At 56.4% G+C, this 13278-nt stretch overlaps 1 protein-coding gene and 1 long non-coding RNA gene across 10 annotated transcripts in view; both read right to left on the reverse strand.

Moving 5' to 3' along the window:
* Positions 1-13278, reverse strand: part of CAMK2A (calcium/calmodulin dependent protein kinase II alpha) — a 45919-nt gene that overhangs the window by 18497 nt on the left and 14144 nt on the right. For all 9 annotated transcript variants that reach the window (XR_009539632.1, XR_009539631.1, XR_009539633.1 and 6 more), the window contains 7 exons: positions 11626-11728; positions 10205-10288; positions 9966-10060; positions 8780-8902; positions 8096-8179; positions 6516-6558; positions 3906-3946 (listed from right to left, as the gene is read on the reverse strand). Coding sequence is in view for 5 of the 9 variants with exons in the window: in XM_060143996.1 (XP_059999979.1) it covers positions 3906-3946; positions 6516-6558; positions 8096-8179; positions 8780-8902; positions 9966-10060; positions 10205-10288; positions 11626-11728 (573 nt within the window). In the remaining 4 variants the exon portion in view is untranslated. The remainder of the gene's footprint in view (positions 1-3905; positions 3947-6515; positions 6559-8095; positions 8180-8779; positions 8903-9965; positions 10061-10204; positions 10289-11625; positions 11729-13278) is intronic.
* On the reverse strand, positions 1050-3898 carry LOC132517213 (uncharacterized). Its single transcript, XR_009539635.1, has 2 exons — positions 2532-3898; positions 1050-1679 (listed from the first exon to the last, which is right to left on the reverse strand). It is a non-coding gene; the product is annotated as an uncharacterized LOC132517213 (long non-coding RNA).

A 13278-nucleotide genomic window follows, 5' to 3' on the forward strand; every position in this document is an offset into this window, starting at 1 on the left:
GTCATTTCCCCTGTATAATCAACTGTGGAACCAAGGGAAGGAGAGAGGAACATGTAGACTGTCTTCTCCTTCTTTCAGCTCTAAGCCTGGAGTCTTAAAGACTCACACTCAGAAGGTTACAGGCCAAGACCGACACCTGCATTGAGCAGACAAGAACCTGGGGTCCAGAGACGGGCAGCGATCCACCCAAGGTCGCTCAGCTAGCTACTAGCAAAGAAGAGGCTGGAACCCCCAGTGCAGGCCCTCTCCTCTGTCCAGGTACCCACAGCCTGACGGCTCTTCAAAGGCTTATCCTGGAAGCACTTACATCTGAGAGGCCAGGAGGCTCTCCCCTTGCTGCTCTGTGTGGGGAGCAGAGGGGAGACCTGAGATGCCTCCGGGCAGGCCTTTGCCAGTGGGAGGCACTGGATATTCTCCAAGTGTCCTCAGGTCTAAGTCTGGGCTTTCTGACTCCAAGATCCAGGAGCCTCTGAGCGCCAGGAGCCTTAGATCCTATCCTGTCCTCTCCATCCAGGGCCTCTGCATGGAGGTGGCTCACTGGGCATTTCCAGTGTAAGTGCTCACAGCCCCTGCCTCTGCCCCAGCTGGCCCAGGCAGTGTGACTTCGGCAAGGCAGCAGCCTGCAGCCAGCCCCTCCTTCCCTGCCCTGTCCTCCTAGCGTTGGCCTCACTCCTGGCTGGAGCCGGGCCAGGCACAGTGTGTGTTGGAGGGGACAGGCCCACACAGCTCGGCTGTCAGCGGAAACCTGAGGAGCAGCGTGAGGGCCAGGAGTTTCCAGGCGGGACACGAGGAGGCAACACAGAGCAGAGACTGCATCAAATTCGGACGCACAGTGACAGGATGGGACATGGGGGAGAGGGGTCAGGACGCACGGATGGGACACCAACAGGGGGCAGTGAGTGGGGTTGAGGGGTGGGAGCGGTCAGCCCCTCTTCATGAAAGTAGAGGCCTAGGAGTGGCTGGGACCGGGGGCATCGCTTCTTGGTAATAGAAAGACTCGATTTTCCTGAATCACAAAATGATGATGATACTAAGAACCCTACACCGACCAGCGTGTTAGTTTCATTTAGAAAGTGAACTGTCACCAAAAGGAGAGTCACATCTCTTAGAACCACGTGAAGAGCATGGTTCTAAGGTGGGCAGGGACGGTAGAAACAGAGGATGGTCAAAGTTAGCCTTGAAAAGCCCTTAAAAGCCCATACAGTACAGTATTGTGTCATATCTTGAACTCCAACCCGCCAGTTTTTCCTCCAGCGTTGGAACCGATCACTGCTTCTTCAGTCAAGCCCCAGGTGGAATCAGTGGTCTGTCTCTAGGGACCAAGTTGTAGTTCCTGCTTTGGCCGAGCACATGTTGGCTACGGGAGCATCACGGTGCGACTCCACCAGGCCCACCCAGGCGGGAGCCTCTCACCAGCCTCCCTGAACACAGTGCTTCTCCTCTTGCACAGATGACGGAACTGATGGCCCAGGTCCCCAAGGGAGGGAACAGTGGGGCCCAGGCTCAAACCCCTGGCTTCTTGACTTGAGGTCCAGTTTCAGTCATAGTAAAAACATGAATGGACCTCCCTCCTCTTGCAGGCCGGGCTCCCCAAATCCTGGGCAAATCCCCCTGGGTTACTCCCGTCTTCCGGCTGGATGTCCCCGCTCCTCCATCCCAAGGAAGGGGAGGAGGTTGAGCTGCAGAGAAAGGGTCGGGCCAGGAATAGCCTTTGAGTGTCTCTTCCTCCACACCCAGGCCACCCTGAGAAGTCACTCAGGGTCTGTCCTGTCCTACAGGAAGCAGCAGCAGTTTCTTCAGCTGTGCCCACTGGAAGGCCCTGCAGTGACCAGCCAGAGCCCTGCCACGCTACAAGATGCCCTTGCCCTCAGACAGCCTCCGCCTCCTGGCCTTGCCCAGAGAGGAGCCAGACAAGAGCTTCGTCCCACGACCCAGCCTGAGGGAGGCCCTGACCAGGGCTTTGCCAGGGCTACACCCGAGCGCCAAGCAGACGGCGGCAGCCCTCTCGCAGCCCCTCCTCCTCCACCTACCTGGGCCCCAGCCCACTAGCGCCTGTGACCTCTGCCCCATATCCCCCAAATATGATTCTCCCCAGGGGACCCAGTACCCCCAGTGTCTACACACTAGGGCCAGATTGAGCCCCAGCTGCTCCAAGCCTACCCCCCTCCCCCACAAGTTGCACATCCCTCCATCACCCTTACAAATTGGGAGGGGAGGGGGGTGACTCATGGGTAACCCAAAACAGCAGGTAAGCCAAAACTCAATTCTGGATTCCATTACAGCACTGGGGATGGATGTGTGTCAACTGCATAAACTGGGCTGGCTTTAGATCTGTGTTTTCCAAGTATTTTCTCGAGCAAACTTCAAGAGAAATCTTACCCGAAAGTCCAACACATAAAGCAGAAAAGATACTACTACTGACTAGCATCTCATGAGCATGTATCGCACGCCAGCACCATGCTAAGTCCTCAATGCACAGTATCTTAGTTCATCCTCACAGACAGCCCTGGGAGGTGGGAAACCCGGCTCACCCGTTGCTTGAATGAGGAAACACAGGCTCAGGAGATTCAAATAATGGGCTGAAAGTTCACCCAGGCTCTCTCAACCACTGCGATGGCTGGTCCATGGAGCTGTTCAGGCTGAAGTGGGTGTGAGAAGCCCCCAATCCTCTCTGCTTGGCCTCCCCCTTCCAATCCCTCCCCATCTGCTGCCAGAGGTACCTCCCCAGAACCTTTGGGCTCCAAGGAGTTCCATTTGTAAACCACTGGCTTTGACTGATAACCAAATAATTACATATTCCTCAAGCACCCAAGATGAGAAGGGAAAATGATTTTTTCTTGTTTGTTTGTTTTTAAAGTGGAAATCTTGGAAATCATGGCGTTCACAGCCCTCCCCCCTCCCACTGTACCTATGGGGAAACTCAAGCCCCCAGAGGGCCAAGGGCAGAGAGGAGGGCCATATCCTGGCCTCAGGCAGACAGCCCAGATCCCCTCCCATACCACCCCCCCACCGGCAGACCAAAGCCAGGGGCCTGAGACCCTAAATGCCACTACAAACCAAGCCGTGAAGCCACCAGCCCATCTGGGTGGCTGTGTTTGGAAAGCATCCCACACCTTCCAGTGTCCTGGGCACAGCCCAGCCCTGGGGCCCTGGCCAGGCAGGGCTCTGAGCCCAGAAAAAGGCAGGGTCTCGAGAGAGGAGAGTCCGCAAGGCGAGCCAGTGGCAGGGGAGGAGGGAGCTGCAGAGAGTAGGGGACAAGGCAGAAAGTAGGGGACAAGGCCCCAGAGAGCAGAGGGAGAAGAGAGAGGAGGGAGGGAGGGGTCGGTGGGGTGTGGAGGAAAGCAGCTCGGGCGTCAGGGGTGGGGACAGGGCAGGCCTGGGTCGGCAGAGGAGGGGATTCTTAGCACTGAACCGCAGGCCTTGATGGGGCTGGGTACCTCTGGGTGTCAAAGCCGAGAGGATTGGCTGTCCATCCCCTGCAGGCTTTGTAGGCTGGACTGGGGCGTGCACTGGGTCAGGGGCCCATTCCAGCCAGCCTACACTCGGGAAGGAGGAGGTCACCCCTCATGACATCTCTGTTCCTTCTTTGCACCCACTCACTCACCAGTCCTCCAGAACCGCAGAAATCTCCTTTGACCGGCCCTCATGCCCACCCCAACCCCAGGCCACCTGCCTCTCCCACCCTCTTTCAACCCTCCCCTCCCCCGCCTGCCCCCCGCCAATCCTGGTGGGAGGGTGGGCACCGTAGCCCAGGTCCGGGTCTGGGGATGCCAGGCTGCACGGGTGAGCACATCTGCCCAGAACACCATCGGTAAGGCCTGGCCTCTTGTCCCAGCCCTGCAAGCCGGGCCCTGTGGGTGGAAACGCTGTCAGAGGCAGACCCTGCCGTGCTGGCCGGGACTTACCTTCACACCATCGTTCTTCTTGTTTCCTCCACTCTTCCCGCCTGCAGAGGAGAAAAAGTAGAGGGTTACCAACACCAGGCAGGGCACCAGGGCCCACAGGGCGAGGAAGAGCAACATCCACGGGCAGCGGAGGGCACAGAGCCGGAGCAGCGACGTGGGGAGACCTCCTCCCCTCCCTCCTCTTCCTTCCTGGGCGGCCCTGGGTCTGCCGGTGGCCCGCTGGGTGGGAGTGGGCCTGGGTTCTCAGCAGTCTCAAGTGTGACCCTCTGGCTCCATGGGTCGAGGGAGGTGCCCGATGTGTCCCAGGACCGTGGGATTGCTGTTTCAGTCTGGGGATTCCCTCCAGATCCTGGTCACCACCCGTGCTAGTGGTGGCCAACCTGGAGGCCCGGCTGCCCAGCCCGGGGCTGGACGCTCCCTCCCCGCCCCAGCCGGCTCTAATTTTAGCCCCATGCTGCCGCGGAGGTCATGTGTCAGCCCTGCCTACTCACTCCGGACAGCTGCGAAGCTGCATTTTGCTGGTGATAAGAAGCAGATGCCCCCGCTCTGGGGCCCACCCCCGCCAGAGCACCCATCCCCTGCAGAGGCCTCCCTACCCTCAAACACCAGAGCCCCACACTGGGGCTGGCTGTGTCCCTGGTGGCTGGGAAAAGCAGAGCAACAGCTCTCAGGGAGGCCCCACCTGTCATTTCCCATTCCCTTCCTTCTCACCTCTTGGTCAGAGCCCTTGGAGAGGGCATCAGTCAGGAAATGGGCTCGATGACCAGCCCTGTGCAGCCTGACACCTGGCTGCTTCAAACCTCAAGCAAATGGCCTTAAGTTAAAGCAGACAGTATCTATAAAGTGCTTAGCACAGCACTTGATGGGTATGCAGTAGATGCTCAGTAAACGGTAGCCACTGTAAGTCCTTTTCCTGGTGGCCTGGAGAGAGCGAGCTGGGGAGGAGGGGTGGTACTGGACATCGATGCCCCAGAGGCTTGGCGGGTTGGGGCTCACGGCTGCTCCAGCTCCCCAGTCATCCTCACATTTCCACCTATGACCCCTCTCAGGCTCTCATGCAACTTTTCCCTCTTGCAAAATTTCCCTCTTGCAAAGCCAGGCAGTGGTAGGGTTGGGGGAGTACCTCTGGATCCCAAAGCCGAGACGAATGGCCAGCCATCATCGTGGGCTTTGTGAGCTAGACCAGGATGCACAGCAGCAGGGAGAGGACTTGCCCCCCAAGCCTCCAAGGAGGCCCCTCTCAGCTCCAGCCCACTATTACGGGACTGTGGGTCCCGTGAAGCCACATATTCTGATTTTCAAAAGAAGTCAGTAATCTGGGATTTGCTATGAAATCTCCTGGTTTTTAAGTGCTGGAAACTCTTGCCAGAAAAAATGTGTTAAACACCACTGGTGCCCCCAAGCACATTGAGAGAGAGAGAGAGAGAGAGAGAGAGAGAGAGAGAAGAGAGAGAGAGGAGAGAGAGAGAGAGAGAGAGACTAACCCATGGGCTCCGTTTTGTGAGCTCAGGACTAGAGTGCCCTAGGGGCACTTCAGTTGTTAAAAAAAGACTCTGACTGCCTGGGCGGCTCAGCTTTCAGTTTAAGGAACTGCAGGATCCTTGTCTGGGGAGAGCGTGGGAAGGCAGTCCTGTGTGGTAGGGAAAGCCTGAATCTGAAGCTGCAGGGTCTTCCCAGCCCTGGGTCTCATTCTCCCAGCTGGTTAAATGTGCAGGTGGACCCTCTCAGCAATGCCAGGGCTGTAGTTTCCCAGAGCCGACCCCTTGCGGTGGAGCCAGCCACGTGCCGCAGCAGCTCCAGCTGCCCCAACAAGAGGGTCCCTCGGGTGAGCCTTGCTGTATCTGCTCAACTGCCCCATCCGCCGCCCCGGGCTCCCCAGAGAGCAGCCTCTGGCGGACGCGGGCCGTGGCACTCTCTAACATGCCCAGGGGAGCTTCTTGCTAAGCCCTGATGCTAATCCCCTCCCCTTCTGTCTTTGGGGCCACATGCCACAGGTCACTGGGCATTTCCCGCCTGAACCAGCCCAGGCCGAGGCCAAAGCCTCCTACCCTGGACTCCTTGGTGACCCAGCCTGGTAAGGCACTTGCTCTGGGTCTGGTCACAACTGCACTGAAAGCCTCCCTCTAACAGTGTGACCTGGGGCAAGTCAGAGTGTACCTTCCTGATCCTCTGTTTCCTCACTCAGAAAACAGGGATGGCGATCACCTTGTCACAAAGACCACGTGAGTGAAAGCACGGGCACTGCTTCATAACTGTGGGGAACAGGAATACTGCTACTCCCTGGGCCTGGGCCAGTCCCTCCTGGACCTGTACCCTGACATCTGTGAGGCCCTCCCCTCTGGCCGGCCCAGCCTGAGAACCCCAGCACTGCTGTGAGGTGGGGGAGCCAGACTTAACCTCTAACCTTTCCTGGTGGGCCCTTGGCTTGATGACCTTTGACCTTTATCTACTTCTGCAGGTTTGCATCAGGTGAGCTAAGTCCCCAGTCACGGGGTCCCCTACAGCCCCCCTCTCCCCAGGCCCTCTGGCCTGAGGGCACCAGATACCCCATACGGCAATGCCCCTACCTCCTGCAGGATGTATTTGGAAATCTGAGGTCCTAGCACCTACCGGAGAAGTTCCTGGTGGCCAGCATAGTGGTGAGGATAGCTCCCTGCAACAGATAAGAGGAGGGGGTTTGGGGGAGAGGAGGCCGGAGGTGAGGGCGGAGAGGAGAGACAGAGAGATGGGAGTGGAGTGGGGAAGGAGAGGCAGGTGCTACTTTCAGACACAAAGCCAAAGCCTTCTGCCCCCTGCCGTCCATTCCTCCATTTCTCTCACCCCACAGCCCCGAGACCACCCCCAACTCCCTGGAGAAGGGTGAGGCAGGGGTGAGCTAGGCCTTAGCTGGCACTGCTCTGGGTACACGGCCATCCTAGGAGTAGATATTAATAGATTCCACCGGCCTGGCCAGAGCTGGTGGCTGTGTCCGGGACACCTGTCGGTGGGGCTTCTAAAGGCCAAGGAAGTTTCCTGACGGGGCAAGGACAGTAGACTCTGCACCCCTTGGTCCCCCCCCTCTCTCCACCCTCTGCCTAGGGCACTCAGCTCCTCACTCCAGTACTAGCTCGTCCCTCTGTGGCTCCTGGGTTTAGAACCCTGGGTTAATGAGGAAAAACCCTCCTCTGTCAATGGAGGGGCTGGGGACCAGTGGCCCTCCTGGTTCTAATTGCTGTCTGATTTGAACACTCTCTGGGTCTGACAGTCCATGATTTTAAGACTCCCTGACTCTGACATTTTGAGACTTCTTCTGTGACAGCTCCCACTGCGGGGCTGGGGGTGAGACACAATTCTCCTGGCATCATGCTGGCCAGCACCCCATTGGCCCATGTCGCCGTCCTGAGCCACCACGCCAGGCCTGGGAGCGGTTGGTGAGGAGGTTCCGAAGCAGCCAGGGCCTCAGCATCTGTCACTCAGCCTGTGGATGGCTTTTCTGTTCCGACCAGCTGGGGACCTCTTAGTTGCCCTTCCTACCTGCTCACGGGGTCCCTGGCAAGGTCTAGGCCAGGAGGTGTCACGGCCCTGAGGATACACAGACCTGCTGAGAGGCTGGCAACTTAGGGCCCACCTGGGCCACACTGTGGCCTCCTTGGAGCCACAACCCCTGTCTAGTCCCTCGGCCACTCCTCTCCAGTGCTTGGCAGCTGGGTCTCTCACCCCCACCACGGTCTCCTGCCCAGTCCCATGTCACCCCCGGAAACCTCTCCCAGCCACGCCGAAGCACTTGCAGTCCCCCTAAGGGGTCATGCTCACGCCTCCAGACTTCTGCACAGGCTTTTCTCTGTGTCTAGAACATCTGCCCAATCTGTCTCTATACTGTTAATACCTGCTTATCCTTCGGGATCTCAGCTGAAATGACACTTGCCCAGGAAGGCTTCTGGGATCCTTCCCATGGCCTGCTCCATGGCCCTGCTATGCACTCCCACAGCCTCAGGGCATGTGGTCACAGCACTCACCACTGCCCCATAACGTCTCCATCACTCGTCTGTCCTCACCGCTGCTCACTGCCCAGCCCAGGCAGCCGGCGTTCAATAACACTTGTTGACTCAACAAAGGAAAGAACTAGTGAGCGGGTCTCTTGGCCACTGCAGAGACCCAGGCCAAGCTACTCCCACAGCCGGGGGGCATGGAGGGTGAGGACCTGCTGTTACCTTCAGTTTTCTCCTGGCGTTGAACTTCTTCAGGCAGTCCACGGTCTCCTGTCTGTGCATGCAGGAGGCCACGGTGGACCGGTGCTGAAGGGAGTGGGGGAGAGGTCTGTGAGCGGAAGGCAAGCCCTCCCTCCCCCTCCAGAGTATCCTATGGATGTGGTTGCCATCTTGGGGGGATGATTTTCTGTTTTAGGGGATGTTATAAACATCCTGGCGGGGCTTCCCTGGTGGCGCTTCCCTGGTGGCGCAGTGGTTGAGAGTCCGCCTGCCGATGCAGGGGACGCGGATTTGTGCCCCGGTCCAGGAGGATCCCACGTGCCGCACAGCGGCTGAGCCCGTGAGCCATGGCCGCTGAGCCTGCGCGTCCGGAGCCTTTGCTCCGCCACGGGAGAGGCCACAGCAGTAAGAGGCCCGCGTACCGCAAAAAAAAAAAAAAAAAAAAAAAAAAATCCTGGCAATGGACATTCAAAGCCAGTAACACCCCCAGTCATTGTGCCAACCCAAAAGACCTCCCACTTGCCACTCTGCCCCTGAGAACAACAGTGGGGCCGGTGTCTCTTGGATTAAGCTCCGTCGGCCCCGTGCTGGGCCCTCAGGCCCAGAGGCAGGGGCCAGGCCTTCACAGGGGCCTTATTCCTGAGGTCTGGAGGGGCTCCCAGGAGCGGCCTTGCTGAGGAAGCTCACCGAGATCCAGGGGTGCTTGAGGGCCTCGGCGGCCGTGATGCGTTTGGATGGGTTGATGGTCAGCATCTTGTTGATCAGATCCTTGGCTTCCGGGGTGACGGTGTCCCATTCTGGTGACGGGAACTGGAAGGGGCAGAGGGGCCAGGTTTGCCCAGCCTACCCCAGGCCACCCCTGCGATCCCCCAGCCCCTGACTGGCAGGGGAGCAGGCAGGGGTCCTAGTGTCCTTCTACTCGGGCGTCCACAACCAGGAAATGGCGCAGGGTCCCCTGACCCCAGGACAAATCAGAACAACGGCCGGGGAAAGGAGGCCTCCCTCTGCCCTTCTGGAGCTGTGCCTTCTGTGCAAAGCAGCCAGACAGTGGTTAGAGCCCAGACTTCAAAATCAGAAGTTTGGGTTCAAGTCCTGGCTCTGCCTCCTGGGCTGTGTGAGCTTGGGCAAGTCATGTGACCCCGAGAGATGTTGTGAGGATTGAATACGATATAGAACACGTAGCATATAGCTCAATAGACATCAGCCATGCAGAAAAGCAGTACAGCTGGGTTGTTAGAAGCATGGACACTAGAGCCAGACTGCCCGGGTTTAAATCCCAGCTCTACCGTTTCTTAGCTAAGTGGTCTGGGCATTTATTTAACCTCTTTGTGCCTCAGTTTCCCTATCTGTAAAATGGGGGTAACAATAGTACCTGTGTCATGACTGGTGTGAGGATTAACTGGAGTAATATATAGAAAGCATTTAGAAGACTGCTATATGTGTTAGTTATTATTACTATTTGTATATACAATATATAATGTGTGTGTATGTGTGTGTACATATATCTATATATGTATGTATGTATCTATCTATCTATACATAGAGAGAGAACCTGGCTCCTGGGGCCTGCCCCCTGACCTCTCACACCACGTTGGTGCTGCTTCTGCTCTCTGGGGCCCCATGGACTAAATCCCATCCCATAGATGCCCAAGTCATTAGGCACTGCCAGCTCATGGCCTGGCCCCAGTCAGCCCTCAGGTCCACCTGCTGTTCACCCCATCGCCACCCCGTAGCTAGAGAGTGGCAGGAGGCCTAAATGGGCTGGGAGGGTGGGACAGGGTCATCCTCGGGTCTCTGGCCTCACTGGACATTGGCTCTCACTGGATGAGGCCCAGGGGATGACAGGGAGGCTGGAGACAGGAGCAACACTCACATCATAGGCGCCAGCTTTGATCTGCTGGTACAGGCGGTGCTGGTCCTCATCCCAGAATGGGGGATACCCAACCAGCAGGATGTACAGGATGACCCCTGAGGAGAGAACCAGTAGACCTTCAGCCTCATGAGGAGTAGTGATGGGGGCGGGCGGTGGGGAGGAGAACGATGGGAAAGGAGAGACAGGGCACCAGAGGGTCAGGCAGCCAGGAGGACTAAGGGGCCTTTGGATGGACTCACCACAGGCCCACAGATCCACAGGCTTCCCGTACGGGTCCTTCCGCAGCACTTCTGGGGAGAGGTATCCGGGTGTTCCTGCGAACCCTGCTCCCCAGACACACAGACAGGCAGACATACACAGAGAGGTTGGCAAGTAAGTAACCCGGAACAAGATCCTGCTGGAAGAGGGATGAGGTTGCCCTGGAGATGGGGAAAATGGCCCCTGCCCCCAGAGCCGGCCAAAGGCTGGGAGCCCTGGCCTGGTAAGATACCAACGACTCTAGACCAAGGTGGACGAGGACGGAGTATACCTGTCACCACGCACCCCCAGCACCGAGAGCCTCACGGCAGAGTCATTGATCCATCCCAGGGTCCTGCCTCAGAGTCACAAACGTCTAGCACAACGCTCCTGGCAACCACTACCAATCAATTGCTGGTGGCTCTAGAGGTGAAATGTCCTTGCCTGTCAGGTCCAGGCTGAGCTGAACCCTCATGCACTCCCCACCCCTTCCAGGAGCTGGTCCTGGGATGGCAGAAGGCCTGTCCCCAACATTGGCTTTGCCCTAAGTCACTTAAGTAGGTCTCTTTTTCTTTTGAGCCTCAGTTTCCTCATCCATGAATAACGGATTAGGGATTCCTATCTTAAACACCTCCCAGCACTGTTGGGAGGATTCGTTGAAATCATGGACACCCAAAATGCTTTAACGAGTCATTGTGAGAATAGTTCCTATTTAATGAGTGTGTGTGCTCAGCAGGGCTGAGAACTTTCTACGCCTGATCTCATTTAATCCTCACACCACCCCAAGGAACATACTATTATTATCCCCATTTTATAGATAAAGAAACAAAGGCTCAGGGAGGTGAAATGACTCACCCAAAATCATATACCTTGTAAGTAACAGAGTCAGGATTTGAACCCAGAGCTCTGGCTCTTAACCACTGATCAACATTGCCCACTAAAAAGTAACCCCAGATAGCTGAAAGGACTCAATTATGCCAAAATCTCAGAGCACACTGGATCGTCTGAGCTTAAATCCTGGCTCTACCCCTTTTCATCTCCCTTGACAACTTTTCTTAGTTTCTTAGCCTCTGTTCCTCATCTGTAAAATCAGGATAATAATCTAGCCCCCAGGCTGTTAGGGGAACTCACGGAAGCCCCTAGCCAACAGTGCCGGATGTGCGTGTGAAGAAGTCACATACTGTTTTTTTTTTTTTTTTTTCACATACTGTTTTAATGACAACCATGTCCCTGCATCAGGCCCCCAGGGAGCTAGGGTGGGTGACCCCCACTGACTCAGAAGCTGCAGGGAGGGGGGCTCTGCTCCCTGAGCCCCAGATGGGACAATAGCCACCTCCTCTGCTGGGGTAGAGGCTTCCTAGCGGCTGACGTGTCAACTCAAGGCTGGCCCCCAATACCCCTGACATCCCCTGCCCCTACTCACCAAACCATGCCTGCTGTTCCCCCTCCACCTCTATGGCCAGGCCAAAGTCCGCCAGCTTCACTGCAGCGCCCTTGAGCTTGGAGGCAAGCAACAGATTCTCCGGCTTCCCAGGACCAGAGAAAAGAGGGAAAGGGGGAGAGGAAAAAGCCAGAGGACGGATTCAGAACCTCACCTCTGCAGCTCTGGGCTTACAGGAGGAGCAGCTGAGCGACCCAGAGGCACACCGCCCACCCCCCACCCCCAGCCCCAAACACAGAACCCTGAGCTTCCCAGAGAGGGGACTACCCCACTGTAGCCCTCCACCTTCTGCAATAGGAAGACCCTTCTTCAACCTGCCAACCCCTCCTTCCCCTTCCCTCAGAGTTTGGTTCTGGGGCTGAGGTGGGGGTGGGGCAGCGGGGAAACAGCCATCACCACAATAAGGAAAAAGAAGCAAAATTTATTGTGCTTCCACTATGTGCCAGCCCCTGGGCTCAGGGTTTTGCATACATCATTCCATTTATTATCTCAACAACCCTCTGGGGTAAGCATTATTATCTCCATTATCCACAGTGGCCTTCTTACATCCCCTGAAACAGCCACGCTTGTTCCCACCTCAGGGCCTTTGCACTTCCTGCTCCCCCTGCCTGATTTGCTCTCCCTCCGTGCGTCACAGGTTTGGCTCCTTCTCATCATCCAGCTCTCACCTTCATGTCACCCCCTCCAAGAAGCCCTCCATGACTACTCTATCTAAAGGAGGAGTCCCCAGGTATCTTCTGTCTTAGCTCCTTGTTGTTACCTTCATAGATCTCATCACAATTTCTAATGTGTTTTCCCATCTGTCTATGTGCTTGTTCATTATCCGTCACCTCTGTACAATATGAGTTTCTTATGTGTTCTGTCCACCAATGTATCACCAGCACCTAAAACAGTGGGCGGCACATAGCAGGCACTTAAGTATTTATCACATGTATAAAGATGAGGAAACTGAGGTTCAGAGAGGTTAAGTGACTTGACTGAGATCACACAGCTAGTAACCGATAGAACCAGATCGAGGCATAGTCTGGCTCCAGAGCCGTGCTCTGAACCACTCTAGACTGAGAGATGTGGGGCCTCCTATGTGCCACCTGGCCTGTGGGGCATGAAGGCTGTCATCTTCTGCTGGGTCTGGAAGACAGGAAATCCCCCTCCTCAGGGCAGAGAGGTATTAAAAGTAGGAACTTTTCGGTTAGAAAGCCCTAGCTTCTGTTCCCAGTGCTGCCACTTCTATGCTGTGGAACTTAGGCAAATTCTTTCACCTCTCTGAGCTTGAGTCTCCTCTCCAAAAAGTGGGGATAATGCTTACCTCGTGGGGTGGCATATGGATTAACTACGATAGTCCCTGTAAAGCCCTTCGCAGCGGACTACAAATGCTTGATAAGTATCAGTGCTCATATTTTTTGTTTGGGGAGGAAGAGCGGGGGCTCCGAGTCCCTGAAGACAACTAGTTTCTTCTGACCCCCTTCCCTACTGGGAATTCCGAGGAGTCCCACACCTGACCTTTCACTGCCCCAAACTAGGCAGGATGCAAACAAGTAGAGCTCCTTCTGCCCCTCGTTAAGGCCTCTTTGGTCCTCTGGGGACAGTGTTCCCAACACGTCCTGGGTCTCAGTAGCTGTCCTGCCCTGATTTGAT

This window comes from Lagenorhynchus albirostris, chromosome 3 (assembly GCF_949774975.1).
Source record: "Lagenorhynchus albirostris chromosome 3, mLagAlb1.1, whole genome shotgun sequence".
NCBI lineage: Eukaryota > Metazoa > Chordata > Mammalia > Artiodactyla > Delphinidae > Lagenorhynchus > Lagenorhynchus albirostris.